This window comes from Mauremys reevesii, linkage group 11, assembly GCF_016161935.1.
Source record: "Mauremys reevesii isolate NIE-2019 linkage group 11, ASM1616193v1, whole genome shotgun sequence".
Classification (NCBI taxonomy): Eukaryota; Metazoa; Chordata; order Testudines; family Geoemydidae; genus Mauremys; species Mauremys reevesii.
Window position 1 is genome coordinate 39,185,708 of NC_052633.1, and position 17,838 is coordinate 39,203,545.

The window sequence follows — 17,838 nt, forward strand, 5'->3', positions numbered from 1 at the left end:
CTTTCCTGTACCAAAGCTAGCCTACTGCTACCCAGTTTATTGTGGGGTTATTAAATTATTGGGATATTCCAAAATGATACTTATCCCAGAGAGCAACAGTAACTGCAGACGTGGCCTGTGCAGTCACCTTTCACCACTTCACTGTCCAGAAGCTATCTACCTGAACAAGTAGTGCAGCACACTACAGAGAGTGCAATTGCAAGTCATTTTCATAGCAAAGCTTTTCAACCAGAACCCATTGAAATGCCACAGTATTCAGATGACTGGTCCTTTGAGGATATCTGTACCCTTGCCTTTAAGCTGAGGAACATATCAACGCATAGCTGACAACTACCAAAACAACGCCAACATGTATTAATGTCTGACTTAGCAGCTGTTTGCACACTGTTGCAAGGGGGGAAGGATGTGAGACATGCAAAAAACCAACCAACCAAACAAACAAAACAACCCAGGGTCACAATAGCATGTCTGCATTGCCTGTTACTATGTATCCATTCTACCAGGACATGGACAGAATCGTCAGTAAAGATCCAGACGTCCAACCTGGCAGTAGATAATGCCAGAGCTCATAGGAGAGCCTTATCTGGGTGAAGAAGAGAGCTAGAAGTGGGAAGATGAGAATAAGAGAGATCCTACCAGCCAGGAGCTGTTTGCCGAGATGGCAACAGAAGCCCCAGAAGATGATCCAACTTTGCCAGAAGATTACCATACTCAGCAGTTAAACAATCAATGTATATAGCACCAACTGATTTATTGAATGTAGACAAGAGCTACAGGGTTGGTGAGCTGGAAGACAAGGCTCAGAGGGGAGGAAGGAGGCAGCATGTACCATAATAGACTCAGATTTGCCTTACACTTCTCTTACCAACACCATGGCTGAAACAACATGCTATTATGCCATAGAGGGTACCCTAACAGTATATATCAGTTTATATTTTGTTGTCAGATTGCTAGCTACAGGCAGTTCATTTTGCAAATGGAGTCTGACAGGGAATTGCACAGCTGTATTAATTAATGGGGTGGCAGACACACCCACACCCACACTTATATATGTCAACTATTCCCTTTTCACTAGAACTATGCGTGGTTTTTTTTTTTAACAGCGCTGGTGTTTGTTTCGCTAGCCAAAATGTTGGCAGATCTGTTTTTGTGTGTGTTTTAATGTGTCTCATCATTATATGTTGCTGTGTGGGGTGGAGGTAGGAAGCTGATGACTTAATGCTGTCTCTTTTCTTCGTGACATAGCTGCTCTGATCCATTACTTAGTGGATCTGAAAACTGACTGAGAGGGGGAAGGGAAGAGCGGTCAGCAACTGGCCTCCTGCCTCTCTGCAGGTGTCCTGGTGTTGCAGTCATGTGTATATATGAAAGTGACCACAAGGAGGAAATGGAAGAAATAGAGTGCCCATCTACCCCTGAAAAGCAAAGGCAGCACTGTCCCTGTTACAAAAATCAGTTTAGTGCCAGTTTTTGTAAATGTGTAACAGCTACAAAAAGGAGCCATTGGTCAGATGAGACAGAGAAATTATTGACACTAGCTGAGTCAATTGATCATGTGGTATCAGGTGAGTTCTGTAGTGCAGGAGAGAGAAGTGGGCACCTTTTTTCCCCCCTCACCCTTCCAGGCACACCTTTTTGAGGTCCCTCAGCTCTTTGTACTCTATTTACATTACAGAAATGATTAAAAGGGAACTTAATCATGGTCTGTAAGTATCTACATGGGGAGAAGAACTGATAGAAGAGATCCAGTGGCTGAAAGCTGAAGCTAGACAAATTCAGAATAGAAATAAAGTAAAATTTGACAGTAAGGGTACTTGACCATAGTAATAATGTAGGTAGGAATATTATACTTTGAGTTTTAAAATCAAGACTGGTGTCTTTTTAAAATATACACTGTCGCTCCAACAGAAGTTATGGGCTTGATGAAGGAATTACGAGGTGAAATTCTATGGTCTGTGTTATGCGGGATCAGACTAGTGATCATAATGGTCCTTTCCAGCCTTAAAGTCTATGAACATCTCCTCCTAAAACAAGCGTCCTGGTTTTTCCACTTTGAAAGTCTGAGCACTCCGCAGGGAAGGAGGAGGAGGAGAAAAGAGATGTGAGGATTGCCCATTTTCCCCCAGGCTCTGATCCCCCATCTCATGATGTCATGGAGGGAAGCGGGAAGACAGGACAAAGGGAAAGTGAGTGTAAGCGTCCGGTGTGGGGCTCGGCCCTCTCAGGAGTGGCCGGGAGCCAGGCCGCCTCACTACACGGCCTAAATCCGCAAGTCAGTCTCTGAAGGTCCACGGGCTCAGACCCTCAGGCAGGGGCTGAGCAAAAATAACCAGTCAATGAAGCCCAACCCCTCAGTCAGGGCGGAGCAACCAACAGCAGTTCTAGGCTCAGACCCTCAGGCAGGGGCTGAGCACACAGAGTCAGTAGTTTAAGCCCAGGCCCTCAGACAGGGCGGGGCAGCAAAACAGCCGTTCTAGGCTCAGGTCCTTGGCAGGAGCTGAGCTACACCAGTAGTTCAGGGCTCAGGTCCTTGGCAGGAGCTGAGCAACAGCAATAGTTCAGGGCTCAGGTCCTTGGCAGGAGCTGAGCAACAGCAATAGTTCAGGGCTCAGGTCCTTGGCAGGAGCTGAGCAACCAGCTGGTAAGTCCAGACTTCTCTGTCTGAGCGCTGGGGTGAAGGGGAGACTGCCACCCGTGAGTGGGGTGGCAGGGGGGACACAGGCCCACCCACTCCACTGTGTCCCAGCCCGTGGCCCTGACAGCAGCAGTTAGTCTGCTGCTGGGGTCGGTGGGGTCCTGACCGCAACACACTGACATCGGCTCAACGTCTGCTGTAGCCAGACTGGGGTCAGCTACCCCTGGGCTACTTTCCATTTCCCCCTCCATGGGTACCTGCTCAGTACTGGTGTCTGGCGCTGGGTCCCACACCATGGGCTCCTCATCGTGCTGAGTGTCGGCTAGCTCGGGCTGCTCCTCAGGACGCGGGTCTGGGTTACACTCGGGTCGCTCCTCGGGATACCGGGCCCGGGGAAGGCTCGGCCAGTCCTCCTCGGGTTACCGTGCTCGGGGAAGGCTCGGCCAGTCCACTTCAGGATACCGGGCTCGGGGAAGGCTCGGCCATCCTTCTTCAGGGTACCTGGCTCGGGGCAGGCTCGGTCCAGCAGGAGCTCGGTCAGGAGCGTCTGTCCTCTCCGGCCGCCAGGCTGCAACTGAGCGCTGGGCTGGGGTTTTTATACTTCCTGTCCCGTCCCTTGACTTCCGGGGGGCGGGGACAGGCGGCAATGGCTCCGCCCACTGTGGCGGCTGTTCTGGCTCCTCCCTCTCAGGTGCGGCCGGGAGCCAGGCCGCGTCACTACACGGCTCCCCCCTCAAGGCTGGCTCCTGTGCAGCGGGGCCAGCCCCTTCCATACCCCCCAGCCGGGAGAGGAAGTCCGCGTTAGCATGGTCCTTCCCGGCCCGATGACGCACAGTGAAGGCATAGGGCTGCAGGGCCAAGTACCACCGCTGCAGCCGCATATTATGGTCCTTCATGCGGGCCAACCACTGGAGGGCGGCATGGTCGGTGACCAAGGGGAAGGGGGCTCCCAGGATGTAATACCTCAGGGCTTCACAGGCCCACTTCACAGCGAGGGCTTCCTTTTCGACCACCGTGTAGTTTCTCTCTCGGGGGAACAGCTTCCGGCTGATGTAAAGAACTGGATGCTCTTCCCCCTCTACTTCTTGGGAAAGGACGGCCCCGAGTCCCACCTCCGAGGCATCTGTCTGTAAAACAAATGTCCGGTGGAAATCAGGACTGTACAAGACCGGCTCGCCGCAGAGGCTCGTCTTGAATGTCTGAAAGGCCTCGTCGCACTCGCGGGTCCATTTCACCTGCTGCAGGCTATCCTTTGTCAGGAGCCCCTTTAAGGGGGCAGCAATCGCCGCGAATTGAGGAATAAACCATCTGTAATACCCTGCCAGCCCCAGAAACTGGCGCACCTGGCGCTTCGTGGCTGGCGGGGGGCAGGTTGCGATGGCCTGGACCTTGCCGACAAGAGGTTTTACCTGTCCATGCCCGATAGTATACCCCAGGTACGTGGTCTCTTGCCAGCCGATGTAACATTTCTTAGGGTTGGCTGTTAACCCGGCCTTCCGCAGGGACCTCAAGACAGTTGCGACCCTTTCTAGGTGGTTCTCCCACTGAGGACTATAAATGACCACGTCATCCAGGTGGGCGGCCGCGTAGTCCTGATGTGGCTGGAGGAGGCGGTCCATTAGGCGCTGAAAGGTGGCCGGGGCCCCATGGAGGCCGAAGGGCATCCGGGTAAATTGGTATAGGCCCGTGGAGGTGGCGAATGCAGTCTTCTCTCTGGAGGCTGGTTCCAGGGGGATCTGCCAATACCCTTTGCTTAGATCAAGGGTTGTGATATAACGGGCCTCCCCTAAGCGGGCCAACAGCTCATCTATCCGAGGCATGGGATAGGCATCGAACTTGGAGATAGCGTTAACGCGCCTGAAGTCGATACAGAACCGCTGTGAGCCGTCGGGCTTCGGTACCAGCACTACAGGGCTGTGCCACTCACTTTGTGATGGTTCAATCACTCCCAGATCCAGCATCGCTCGTACCTCCTCCTCAACGACCTGCCTCCTGTGATACGGCAAGGGCCTAGTCGCGCCCCGGATCACCACCCCAGGCTCTGACTGGATCCCATGGTATACCAGGGTGGTGTATCCCGGTTGGCCCGTAAAGGTGCAGGAAAAGGCTTGCAGGAGGCACCGGGTCTGCTTGAGTTGGTCGTCTGTTAGGGTCTCCCCGAGCTGGGGTTCCCCGGGGTCCTCGGTATGGGCTACCTGGGGTCCTAGCTCAGGTTCCGGCGGGTAGGGGTTGATCAGGAGACCCTCGCGGTCCCGCCAGGGCTTGATGAGGTTGACGTGATACCGTTGGGTCTTCTTTTCCGGTCCGGCTGATTGATTTCATAGTTAACCGGGCCCACCTTCCGGACCACCTCATATGGCCCTTGCCACTGGGCCAGGATCTTCGATTCACTGGAGGGAAGGAGGAGTAATACCCGGTCTCCGGGTTGAAAGTCTCGAGTCTGGGAGTCCCGGTTATAAGTCTGGGCCTGCGTGTCCTGGGCAGCTTTCAAGTTCTCCTGCGCCAGGGCCCCCGCCTGCTTAAGGTGCTCCTGAAGCTGGAGTACGTACTTTAAGAGGCCCTGGGCCGGCGATGGGGCTTGCTCCCAGGTTTCCCTCATGAGGTCCAGCAGGCCCCGAGGTCGCCGACCGTACAACAACTCAAAGGGTGAGAACTTGGTTGAAGACTGGGGAACTTCTCACACCGCCAGGAGCAGGGGTGGAAGGAGCTGGTCCCATCGGCGAAGGTCCTCCTGGGGGAACCTACGCAACATCTCTTTCAGCGTCCGATTGAATCTTTCAGCCAGCCCATCTGTCTGGGGATGGTAAACGGACGTCCGGAGTTGTTTTATCCCCAGGAGTTCACACACCTGCTGGAGCAGCCGGGATGTAAAGTTGGTCCTCTGATCCGTGAGGATCTCCCAGGGCAGGCCGACACGGGCGAAGACCTTCACCAGCTCAGCTGCGATGGTGCGGGCTGTGATGGTCCGGAGAGGGATTGCTTCGGGGAACCTGGTAGCATATTCCATTATCACCAAGATGTATTGGAACCCTGCGCTGCTCTTAGGGAGAGGCCCCACCAGGTCCATGGCCACCCGCTCAAAGGGGGTCTCAATCAGAGGCATCGGGACCAGCGGTGCCTTGGGAGTTCGTGCTGGGGCAGCCAACTGGCATTCCGGGCAAGAGTTGCAATAATTCTTTACTTCCTGGTGTACCCCAGGCCAGAAGAAGCGCCCCAGGATCCGAGCCAGGGTCTTCTCGTGACCGAGGTGCCCGGCCACAGGGATGTCATGGGCCAGTTTCATGACCGCCCGGCGGTGACACCGAGGCACGAGGAGTTGTGTCTGGGTATCCCCCGTGCGGGGGTCCCTCTCGACGCGATACAGGTACTCCTGCCGCAGCTCAAAGTGCGGCCACTGCGCCGCTCGATGGGGGTCGAGGACCGTCCCATCCACGGAGGCCAGCTGGTCGTATGCCCGCGTGAGTGTAGGGTCAGCCCGTTGATCCCGGCAAAAGTCCGTGGGTGCCGAGGGATCCTCCCCCACTCCGGGGGGAGGATCTTCACGTCCTTCCGTCGGGTTGGTGTGGTCGGGGGCTTCTACCTCATCTTCCTCAGTCTCTGGGGCCTCCCCTTCCAAGGCTGGCATGACCTGCGGGCTGCCCTCGGCGTGGCGGCATAGTATGGCGGGGAACTCGGGCCAGTCCCGACCCAGGATCACCGGGTATGCCAGCCGTGGAGCGAGTCCCACTGTCATCCGCCGGGTGACCCCATCAATAGTCAATTGGGCCCTGGTACTTGGGTAGGGCCGTACATCCCCGTGGATACACTGCAGCTGAATCTTCCCCAGGTGGTTGTCAGCCTGCGGGCCCATGGTTTGGCAGACCAGTGTCTGGCCGCAGCCTGAATCGAGGAGGGCCACCGTCAGGCGCCCCTCAACGACCACGGGCATGGTGATCTTGGCCGCTTGCCAACGCCGGGCACGGCCTTCCCCTGAGTAAACCTGGCCAAATGTACACTCCAGTCCTGGGCAGTCCCGCTGTAAATGGCCATACTCTCCACAGGAGAAACAGGGCCCCAGGTCTGCTCGTCCCGTCCGTGACCGGGTCCCGGGGTTACCTCCGGGCGGGTTCCAGTAGTCCCCTCTTGCTGCGGGCACCGGGGTCCGAGCAGGTCTCCCGGAGGACGCGGCGGTACGGGTCCGGGCCTGTGCTCCACGGGAGGACACTCGTACGTCTGGGAGGGTGGGCGCCCCCTTCTTTTCTGGGTTGGGGTGCTCCGTCCGGGGCGGGGTTGTCCGGCCCGCCGAACCCAGTGGGGCTTCAGCTGCGAGGAAGTCCTCCATTAACCTAACGGCCACGGCCACTGTCGCTGGCCTATGGCGGAGGACCCAGGATCTTCCTCGCAGCGGGAGTACATGGGCGAACTGCTCTAGTACTACCTGCTCCATCAGTTCCTCTGATATCCGGCGTTCGGGCTGTAGCCACTTTTTGCAGGTCTCTCGAAGCTCCTGGGCCACTATCCGAGGCCGGGCCCCTGGATGATATGCCAGGCTTCTAAACCGCTGTCGGTAGGTCTCTGGACTCACATCCAGGGCGTCCAGAATAGCGGCTTTCACCTTGCTGTAGTCGTGGGCTGCCTCCACAGACAAGCCTCGATAGACCGTCTGAGCAGTCCCCATTAAGTATGGGGCCAGGATGGTGGCCCATTGGTCCGGGGCCCAGCCCGCGACGACGGCCACCCGCTCGAATGTGACGAGAAAGGCTTCGGGGTCGTCGCCGGGCCCCATCTTCGTCAGCCGAATTGGGCTGGGCCGCGGGGCCCCTGCAGCACCTCCTGGCTGGGGTTCCCCCGGTCGAGTCAGTGCCGCTGCGAGCTGCTGGACACATTGCTGCTGAAAGTCCTGGTGCTGGGTGACCAGGTCTTGAATGAGCTGCCGTTGTTGGGATCCTAGCTGCTCGACGAGCTGCTGCTGCTGCTGTTGGTGGGCGGCCTGCTGCTCCTGTTGCTGTCGCGACTGGGCCGCCTGTTGTCGCTCCTGGCTCTCCGTCATGAGGGCCAGGATCTGGGACAGATCCATCTCTCTGGCGGGAGGCTTCTCTCCCGCGGCCCCCTTTTCACCGGCGTCAAGAGCTCGCGCCCACATCCTGGGCGAGACTCCTCAGAGAAGGCACCACGTGTAAGCGTCCGGTGTGGGGCTCAGCCCTCTCAGGAGCGGCCGGGAGCCAGGCCGCCTCACTACACGGCCTAAATCCGCAAGTCCACGGGCTCAGACCCTCAGGCAGGGGCTGAGCAAAAATAACCAGTCAATGAAGCCCAACCCCTCAGTCAGGGCGGGCACCAAACAGCAGTTCTAGGCTCAGACCCTCAGGCAGGGGCTGAGCACACAGAGTCAGTAATTTACGCCCAAGCCCTCAGTCCGGGCGGGGCAGCAAACAGCAGTTCTAGCTCAGACCCTCAGGCAGGGGCTGAGCACACAGAGTCAGTAGTTTAAGCCCAGGCCCTCAGTCAGGGCGGGGCAGCAAAACAGCCGTTCTAGGCTCAGATCCTTGGCAGGAGCTGAGCTACACCAATAGTTCAGGGCTCAGGTCCTTGGCAGGAGCTGAGCAATAGCAATAGTTCAGAGTTCAGGTCCTTGGCAGGAGCTGAGCAACAGCAATAGTTCAGGGCTCAGGTCCTTGGCAGGAGCTGAGCAACAGCAATAGTTCAGGGCTCAGGTCCTTGGCAGGAGCTGAGCAACAGCAATAGTTCAGGGCTCAGGTCCTTGGCAGGAGCTGAGCAACAGCAATAGTTCAGGGCTCAGGTCCTTGGCAGGAGCTGAGCAACCAGCTGGTAAGTCCAGACTTCTCTGTCTGAGCGCTGGGGTGAGGGGGAGACTGCCACCCGTGAGTGGGGTGGCAGGGGGGACACAGGCCCACCCACTCCACTGTGTCCCAGCCCGGGGCCCTAACAGCAGCAGTTAGTCTGCTTCTGGGTTGGTGGGGTCCTGACCGCAACACACCGACATCGGCTCAACCTCTGCTGTAGCCAGACTGGGGTCAGCTACCCCTGGGCTACTTTCCATTTCCCCCTCCATGGGTACCTGCTCAGTACTGGTGTCTGGCGCTGGGTCCCACACCATGGGCTCCTCATTGTGCTGAGTGTCGGCTAGTTCGGGCTGCTCTTCAGGACGCGGGTCGGGGTTACACTCGGGTCGCTCCTCGGGATACCGGGCCCGGGGAAGGCTCGGCCAGTCCTCCTCGGGGTACCGTGCTCGGGGAAGGCTCGGCCAGTCCACTTCAGGATACCGGGCTTGGGGAAGGCTCGGTCATCCTTCTTCAGGGTACCTGGCTCGGGGCAGGCTCGGTCCAGCAGGAGCTCGGTCAGGAGCGTCTGTCCTCTCCGGCCGCCAGGCTGCAACTGAGCACTGGGCCGGGGTTTTTATACTTCCTGTCCCGCCCCTTGACTTCCGGGGGGCGGGGACAGGCGGCAATGGCTCCGCCCACTGTGGCGGCTGTTCTGGCTCCTCCCTCTCAGGTGGGGCCGGGAGCCAGGCTGCGTCACTACAGTGAGAAATAAAGGAGAGTATGAGAGAGAGGGGAGAAGCCCCAAGTCTTCCCAGTCCCAAAAGGGAGAATTCCCAAATTCCCACTCTGAGAAAACAAGAGATACCTTCTAAAGATACTACTGTAGGGAACAAGCCTTCCCCATGTGTCTAAACAAGCTGGTAGATGTCATTAGGCTTCCCCTAGATAGAAAACCACAGGCATAAGGGAGTCTGTTAGGGGAGGGAGGATCATCAAGTCTTGTGAGAAGGGGCCTTCATGTGGTCAGATATAAACATACAAACACCAGCTTAAGGCTCCCCACTAGTTTTTCCTGGCTGTTCTCCTACTCTAATAACCACTTATTTCCAGGTCTGCTCTCCCTAAATCAAGTCTCTCTTCTGACTCAGTGCAGGCTTGCCTTCTCACGACTAGCAGGCCTGGTTCTTAGTCACATATTCTCCTGCCATGTGACCTTGTACTCATTGCCTCCAAGCTGGGGAGATGGTCTAAACCTGTCACAGAAAACGTTGAGTTCCAGCCCCCTTAAAGGGTAGCTCACCCTGTGACAGATCCTAACGGCATATCACAAAAAATAAACATACAGCAGGACAGAGGGACATTTCGTATATGATTTTAATTTTAAAAAAATGTGTTTCTTATTAAATATATCATGTGCAATCCATCAGATATGGAAAATAAATCACAGAAGAACAAGGAATAAAACAGTACAATATGTAAGAATTTAGATGACACCACAAACCACTGCAGCTCTTGTAGATTTACCATAATGTTGTTGATATATGTATATAAATAGCTCACTTATACTTGTATCAGATTCTCTCTTTCCATACTTCAGAATGTTGGAAAACTACCTAAAACTGAATTACTAGAAAAATTGTGTGAATATATAATACTGTCTTAAAGAACAGGGCTTTTGATTATCTGGTTTAATCTATTGAATTTTGGATTCAACATATTTTTCTGGCTATAGATTCCATCTTGGTGTAAAAGATATAGAATATGTCCCTCAAACCGCATGCTAACAATTTTTAGTCATTTAGCTCAATAATTTGAGGTCGAACCCATTTTGATAAAGATAGACTATATAACCTATATGCAAAATACAGTGAAAGAGACTTCAATTTGTTCCCTTTACAGATTTGTTGCTTTGAAATAGAAGGATGGCAAGTTTTCTGAACCATCAACTGTTATTCTTTCATAGAATCATAGAACTGGAAGGGAGCTCGAGAGGTCATCTAGTCCAGTCATCTGCACTGGTGGCAAAACTAATTATCTAGACCATTCCTGACAGATGTTTGTCAAAACTGCTCTTAAAAATCTCCAATGATGGAGATTCCACAACCTCCCTAGGCAATTTATTCCAGTGCTTAACCACCCTGACAGGACTTTTTTTTTCTAATGTCCAACCTAAACCTCCCTTGCTGCAATTTAAGCCCATTGCTTCTTGTCTTATACTCAGAGGTTAAGAAAAACAATTTTTCTTCCTCCTCCTTGTAACAACCTTTTACATACTTGAAAACTGTTATCATGTCCCCTCTCAGTCTTCTCTTTTCCAGACTAAATAACCCCAATTTTTTTCAATCTTCCCTCATAGCTCATGTTTTCTAGACCTTTAATCATTTTTGTTGCTGCTCTTCTCTGGACTCTCTCTAATTTGTCCACATCTTTCCTGAAATGTGGTGCCCAGAACTGGACACAATATTCCAGTTGAGGCCTAATCAGAGCAAAGTAGAGCAGAAGAATTACTTTGCATGTCTTGCTGACAACACTCCTGCTAATACATCCCAGAATGATGTTCACTTTTTTTGCAACAGCATTATACTGTTGACTCATATTTAGTTTGTGGTCCACTATAACCCCCAGATCCCTTTCCTCAGTACTCCTTCCTAGGCAGTCATTTCCCATTTTGTATGTGTGCAACAGATTGTTCCTTCCTAAGTGGAGTACTTTGCATTTGTCATTATTGAATTTCTTTCTGTTTACCTCAGACCATTTCTCCAGTTTGTCTAGATCATTTTGAATTTTAATCCTATCCTCCAGAGCACTTGCAACCCCTCCCAGCTTGGTATCATCCGCAAACTTTATAAGTGTACTCTGTATGTCATTATCTAAATAATTGATGAAGATATTGAACAGAACTGGACCCAGAACTGACCCCTGCGGGACCCCACTTGTTATGCCCTTCCAGAATGACTGTGAACCACTGATAACTACTCTCTGGGAATGGTTTTCTAACTGTTTTGCACCCGCCTTATAGTAGCTCCATCTAGGTCGCATTTCCCTAGTTTATTTATGAGAAGGTCATGCGGGACAATATCAAAAGCTTTACTAAAATCAAGATATACCATCTCTACCACTTCCTCCCCCATCCACAAGGCTCGTTACCCTGTCAAATAAAGCTATCAGGTTGGTTTGACATGATTTGTTTTTGACAAATCCATGCTGACTGTTACTTATCACCTTATTATCTTCTAGATGTTTGCAAATTGATTGCTTAATTATTTGCTCCATTATCTTTCTGGGTACAGAATTTAAGTTGACTGGTCTGTAATTCCCCGCGTTGTCCTTATTTCCCTTTGTATAGATGGGCACTATATTTGCCCTTTTCCAGTCTTCTGGAATCTCTCCCGTCTTCCATGACTTCTCAAAGATAATCGCTAATGGCTCAGATATCTCCTCAGTCAGCTCCTTGAGTATTTTAGGATGCATTTCATCAGGCCTTGGTGACTTGAAGACATCTAATTTGTCCAAGTAATTTTTAACTTGTTCTTTCCCTATTTTAGCCTCTTCTGATCCTACCTCATTTTCACTGGCATTCACTACGTCCAATCACCACCAACCTTCTCGGTGAAAACCGAAACAAAGAAGTCATTAAGCACCTCTGCCATTTCCACATTTTCTGTTGTTATTTCCTCCCCTCCCCCTTATTGAGTAACAGGCCTACCCTGTTCTTTGTCTTCATCTTGCTTCTAATGTATTTGTAGAATGTTTTCTTGTTACCCTTTGAATGCACATTACCTTGGGTTTTTTTTTTAAATCACTAGAATATTTGAAAGTTTTTAGTGACTGGAAATCTTAGGAGAAAAGTGGAACAGTTTGAGAGGATATTTTTGGGGTGTGTCCCCCATGGCTGCCTGTTGCTTTCATGTGAAAGATTCCTGTTGATTTGACTTTTCATTCTTCTGTGTGACGGATGCCAAGATTTACATGATTGCTGTGGGGAGCGACTGGATTTAGCATGAGGAAGAATAAGTGCTTTCCCCCTAGGGAGAGACAAAAAGGAAATGAGAGAGCGAGGCACATAGGCAATATTATCTGGAGCTATATTTCTGTTCAATTATTTTATTCAGCCTCTATTTTGGATTCTGCTGCAACTAATAAAAGTCAGGACAGCTGTTGGCCTGGAACCAAGGTCTGAGATTAGCAAAGAAACTGTGTATTTTAGCATAACTCCATCTGTACCAGTTGCCAGTCCATAATAGAAGTGACATAGTGTTTTTATTTAAAGCCAACCATGTTGCATTGTGTAATGTATGTATAAATAAGAAAGACTGCCATTAGAATTTGCCAGATGGAGCTTTCACTTGCATGCAGGGTTCTTCATCGAAAAGAAAAGAGTCATTGTAGAACTGTACATCATTACAGTCATTTTAGCAATTTGTTGTCGTGCATATGGTCTTTTTTTGTGTTTTTAGATTTTTGGATTACAGGCTCTGAATGATAAAATAGAGGAAAAAACATTTTTGCTTATAATGCAGACCTGTGTGATGTTTAATCATCTACAGTTAGCCTTCAGGCTATTCTTTGTGGCTTACCTTACAGTACCTATGGAAAATATAAAGAATATTGAGATGCAGAAATATGTTTATGGTGCAGTGTTCCTCAGTGAGAGGATCTTCTTGGGTGAGTAGAGGCTACACACTGAGGAAAACAGATGGAGTGGGGAGTTACTTACATCGACAGTTACTGGCTTCCAGGGGCTTCCCCACAATGACTCATGCTGACCGCTCTGGTCACTGTTGTAAACTCTTTTGGAGTCAGGTAGACAGGAAACCACCCCCTCCCATTTTAAAGCCCCATGCATTTTTTAAATTCCTTTTTCTGGTTGCTCAGCTTGGCAAGCACACCCAGCAGCTCTTCATTGTTGAGTGTAACTGCCCAGCTGACCATGCCAGCTACACGGTGCAGACATGCTCGTAGCCTGGATTACACAGGAGGTGGTGGATCTACTGGGTCTGTGGGGAGAAGAGGCTGTGAAGGCACAGATCCGATTCAGCTATAGAAATGTGGATATCTATGATCAGATTGCTAGGGGGATACAGGAGAAGAGCTACAACAGGGACCAGCAGCAGTGTCACATGAAAGCCAGGGACCTGTGGCAGGCATACCAGAACCCCGAAGAGACCAACAGTTGATCTGGTGGAGAGCTGCAGACCGGCCACTTTTACAAAGAGCTGCAAGCCATCCTTGGTAGGATCATTCCACCCCCCAAAAGCACCGTTGATTAGGGTGACCAGATGTCCCATTTTTAAAGGGACAGTCCCGTTTTTGGGGACTTTTTCTTATATACGCTCTTATTACCCCCCCAGCCCTGTCCCATTTTTTCACAGTTGCTATCTGGTCACCCTACCGTTGATACTTCCGAGGAGCCTGAGTCACAGGCCCCTGCTATGAACAGCGAGGAGAAGGAGGAGGATGAGGCACAAGTGACATGGGGATCCAGCTCTGCAGTGAGCCAGGACATGTTTGACTCCACTGTAATCAGCCAATCTTGACAGTCGAGCACGAGATATATTATGCAGGAAGAAGCAGTGAGATTTAGACATGGCCTGGATGTGAGGAACTAAAGAAAGGGCTGAATCGAAGATAACACTCTACATAAGAGAGTGTGTGTTAATGGTCTGTGTGAATTGAGTGTTAAAATTGGTTTCAAAATTGCTTATGTAAACTTCGCTAGTGATTTCCATGCTCTTTGGTGTTTGTGGACTTTTTGCAGATATGCTTAATGGTATGTTACCTTTTGAATTGCATTTAGCAGCCTTAACAAAAATGAAGTGACATTATTGTTCTTATTTAATATAACTTATGGTTTTCTTCAACTCCCATAGAGGTCAGGGACAAAACTGCCTTTGAATTCAATGAGAGCTAGACATGTCCCTTGAGGCTCACCTCTAATTGCTGACCATGTGAGTACCACTGTAGGTAAGGGTCGCAGGTCCTAGTCCTTGTATTGTATAAACTCTTTGGCATAGAGTCATTGTCTTTTTATATTATCTGCAAAGAGAGATACACGCGGTGTTATAAAAGCAGGAATCATTTGTGCAATTTTACTTGTTTGTAAATGTGCTACATCAAGTTAGTGGCTATCATCCAATTTATTTGAATAAAAATATTGTGTCAATAAATGGTCCCTAACATTTGAAGTTTCATAATAGTAAGCACTAAACAAGGCAATACCTGCAAAAACTTGTGCATATGTTTACATTTACATACGTGAGTAGTTTCATCAACTGAGGAACTAGCCACAAAAGTATAATAACTGTAAAACCATCACTGAAGCCAGATCTTACTATTATTAACTTCAGTAGTACTACTCATTTTCATTAAGTTAAGCCTCTGTTTAAGTCATTGCAGTATCACGGCTTAAAAAGTTCTTAGATAAGGGTGAAATATATCATAGATACTCCCAGGCTAACTAGATTTTTTTTTAAGTGTGTCCTCTTGTGATTTGTTGCTGGAAGCAGTGAACAAAAATATTTTAGTCTTAAAAGATCCTCTCCAGTATAACTTGTACTGCCTCAAAATTTCAGTATGTTACATCTGTAGCCATTGAATATTACAAAAAGGGCAAATCATGACTTACCTGTGAATTTTCATCTAGGGTTCTCCATGTCAGACAGCTTCATAGTGCGGCATTCCCTGTCTTCATGGCAACTGAAGACAGACCAAATCTGTGCTCTCACACTGCCTTTAGGACTACCATTCAGAAAGAACTCTCCAGAAGCTAAAAAATATTACCTTTATAAAAGTGCTATTCAGCTCAAACCATTTGCAGCAGAGCTGGGATTTCCTGTAGGAACACTCTCTTCCCTTTTCAAACTACTTAACAAGTGAGCAATAGTCAGATAAAACTCTGGATATAATGCAGTCTTCTGAGGGAGGGTCATACTGTCTGACATGGAGGGTCTGAGAAAGGAAAAATTCTGACTTGTGAATTTTCATTCTCAGTTCCCTCCATGTCAGACAATCTTCATGATGAAACATAGAATCATAGAATCATAGAATCCAAGATCAGAAGGGACCATTATGATCATCTAGTCTGACCTCCTGCTAGATGCAGGCCACATAAGCCGATCCACCCACTCCTTTAGCAAGCGACCCCTGCCCTACATAGAAACAGTACGTTATCCCTAGGGCGAGAGAATTGAAAAGGAACTTGTGGATTACTGGGGCCTCTTGTTCTGTAACACCCTTCAACCAAATGCTGTATCAGCAGGAGTGAGGATGTCCGCGCTAAAGTATCTGAGAAAGTGTGTGTATGGAATACATTGTAGGCAGAAGTGTTCCTAGCCATTTTGCTAGCCAGGACAGAAAATGTTTTCAGTGCCCACACCCCATGAGTAGCCAAGCAATCCCCCTGCTGGCCCACTCCTAGACCCAGCCCTGACTATAGGAGCTGTGCAGACCACCTCAGAAGGTGAGAGATCACACCACCCACAAAATTGCTGCTTTTTTCACTGATAGAGTAATGAGAGGATTTGTACCTAAGGCTTTGACTCCCTCTGCTATATCCACCGGTAGGCTCTGTTCACATCTAACTTCTGCATTTCCACAACCTAGGATGTTTGGATTCAGTCACTAGGGCAACAATACCACTGCTACCATAGGAGGAAGATCATGGAGACTTTGGGGATGGAGGCCTGATTAGTTCACAGAACTACCATGTTTGAAATTTTCCTGCTTGCTCTGCAAATTGTGGGAATAAGGGCCCCATGCCTATAGGAGAGGGAGGGTATCTTTGGGGGGGGAAAACCTTCCCCGTTTCCATTATTCTCACTGGCACATAGAGTGACCAGACAGCAAGTGTGAAAAATGAGGACAAGAGGTGGGGGGTAATAGGAGCCTATATAAGAAAAAGACCCACAAATCAGGACTGTCCCTATAAAATTGGGACATCCGGTCACCCTATTGGCACATGAACAAGGTCCACACTGAGGCAGTTGAGCATGTGAGTGAGGTCCATGTCAAGACAGTTTAGCAGGCTACAGGGAAAACTGGCTCCCTGCCAGGGTGTGGGAAAATCGATACTAAGACAGGTGAGCAGGGTGCATGGAAGTGCTAAATGAAAGCTCATAACTCTCTCTGGAGGAATTTCTGCAGAGGAAACTCTTTTCTGCTATGCATCTCCCAGGCAGGAAGATACCAAAAGATATTTTTTCACACCAATCTACAGGATAATTTTGTTCTACTTTGTAAGTTTGTCTGACGGTAGTTTCCTATTATTCATGTACATGTGATTATGGGATAAAAATTTTTAAAAGCACTTACATGACTAATGAGCCTAATTCCTATAGACTTTCAGTGAGATTAAGGCTCCTAAGTATTTACGTGACTTTGAAAAATGGGATTTAGGCAGGTTGTAAAAGATTACCCATAGTCATTTGTCCTAAAATCTCTCAGTAAAACTGCAAATAAAGACTTCTTTAGTTTAGGCCAAACTGAACAGGGTATCTGGTGGCCATTATTCTTGGGGTCAAGGTAACTCTGCCTAAATGCCAGGTGAGAAGGTGGCAGTGCTACAGAACAGCTGGCAAAGATCACTATGAGGGGGGTAATAGTCTTATAGAATATAACAGCTTTATGGCCATATTCTTTTCTTCAGTATGTCTGTACAACTTCCACTGAAATCATTAGGTGGGGAATATGCAAAATTTCTCCCTTATTATGCCATGATTATAATCAAATCTTTTAATGTTGTACCATGTATAATATTCAGCATGAAACTTACAGAGAATATTTACATCTTCAGTTACTGAATTTTCTTTGCACTCTTCACTATAACAATATATTTTATACACTGTAATTAAAACCCAAATTTGAATTCGTACCAAATTCAAACGCTTGAGATTTAGTATCAGAATACACCTCTACACTAAGTAGTATTGCAAGCTTCAAAAATACTTTTTATTGACATACAAAAAAGAGTAAGGAAATATACATTGTAATAAAACATTTTTCTTTTCCTCTACAAATAAGCACTGCAAATGACAAAACATTCAGTTGCTTCAGTTCCTTATAAATAGGCTGAAATAGAGTAAAGAAATCTTATGAAATAGAAAATATTTTGGTAATATTCTTTTACCATCTCACTAAAATCCCAGGTTATAATTTTCATGTACATTGTTAATCCTTATTTACAATATCATATGCAATTGTCTTCATTACCTGTGGCAGAGAAATTTACATGAAATTATTGTACGTTCAGCTATTTGGTTTTATTCAACTCCATTTTAGCTTAAAAATCATTACCACCACTTTAAATATTCAAAATAGAATTTATTTTTAAATCTAATTTTCAATAATGTATGCTGTCTATTGCTGGCATTCACTCAGGAGAGTGAATTTAGTTCTCAGTTTCCCTTTTGTTCAGTTGCATTCATGAGGAACAAAATGTTGTCA

General features: G+C 48.9%; 1 protein-coding gene and 1 long non-coding RNA gene across 3 annotated transcripts in view; one reads left to right on the forward strand and one right to left on the reverse strand.

The window, feature by feature from the left end:
• Positions 1-17,838, forward strand: part of METTL8 (methyltransferase like 8) — a 156,806-nt gene that overhangs the window by 31,152 nt on the left and 107,816 nt on the right. Inside the window, exon 1 of one of the 2 annotated variants that reach the window (XM_039494861.1) lies at positions 14,266-14,345. The exons of the other annotated variant lie outside the window; for it this stretch is intronic. Within the exon in view, the coding sequence (XP_039350795.1) occupies positions 14,344-14,345 (2 nt within the window). The 5' untranslated portion in view covers positions 14,266-14,343. Of the gene's footprint in view, positions 1-14,265; positions 14,346-17,838 lie in introns of those variants that run through there. 2 annotated transcript variants of the gene reach the window in all.
• LOC120374740 lies at positions 12,288-15,145 on the reverse strand. Its single transcript, XR_005586225.1, has 3 exons — positions 15,023-15,145; positions 14,329-14,433; positions 12,288-12,422 (listed from the first exon to the last, which is right to left on the reverse strand). It is a non-coding gene; the product is annotated as an uncharacterized LOC120374740 (long non-coding RNA).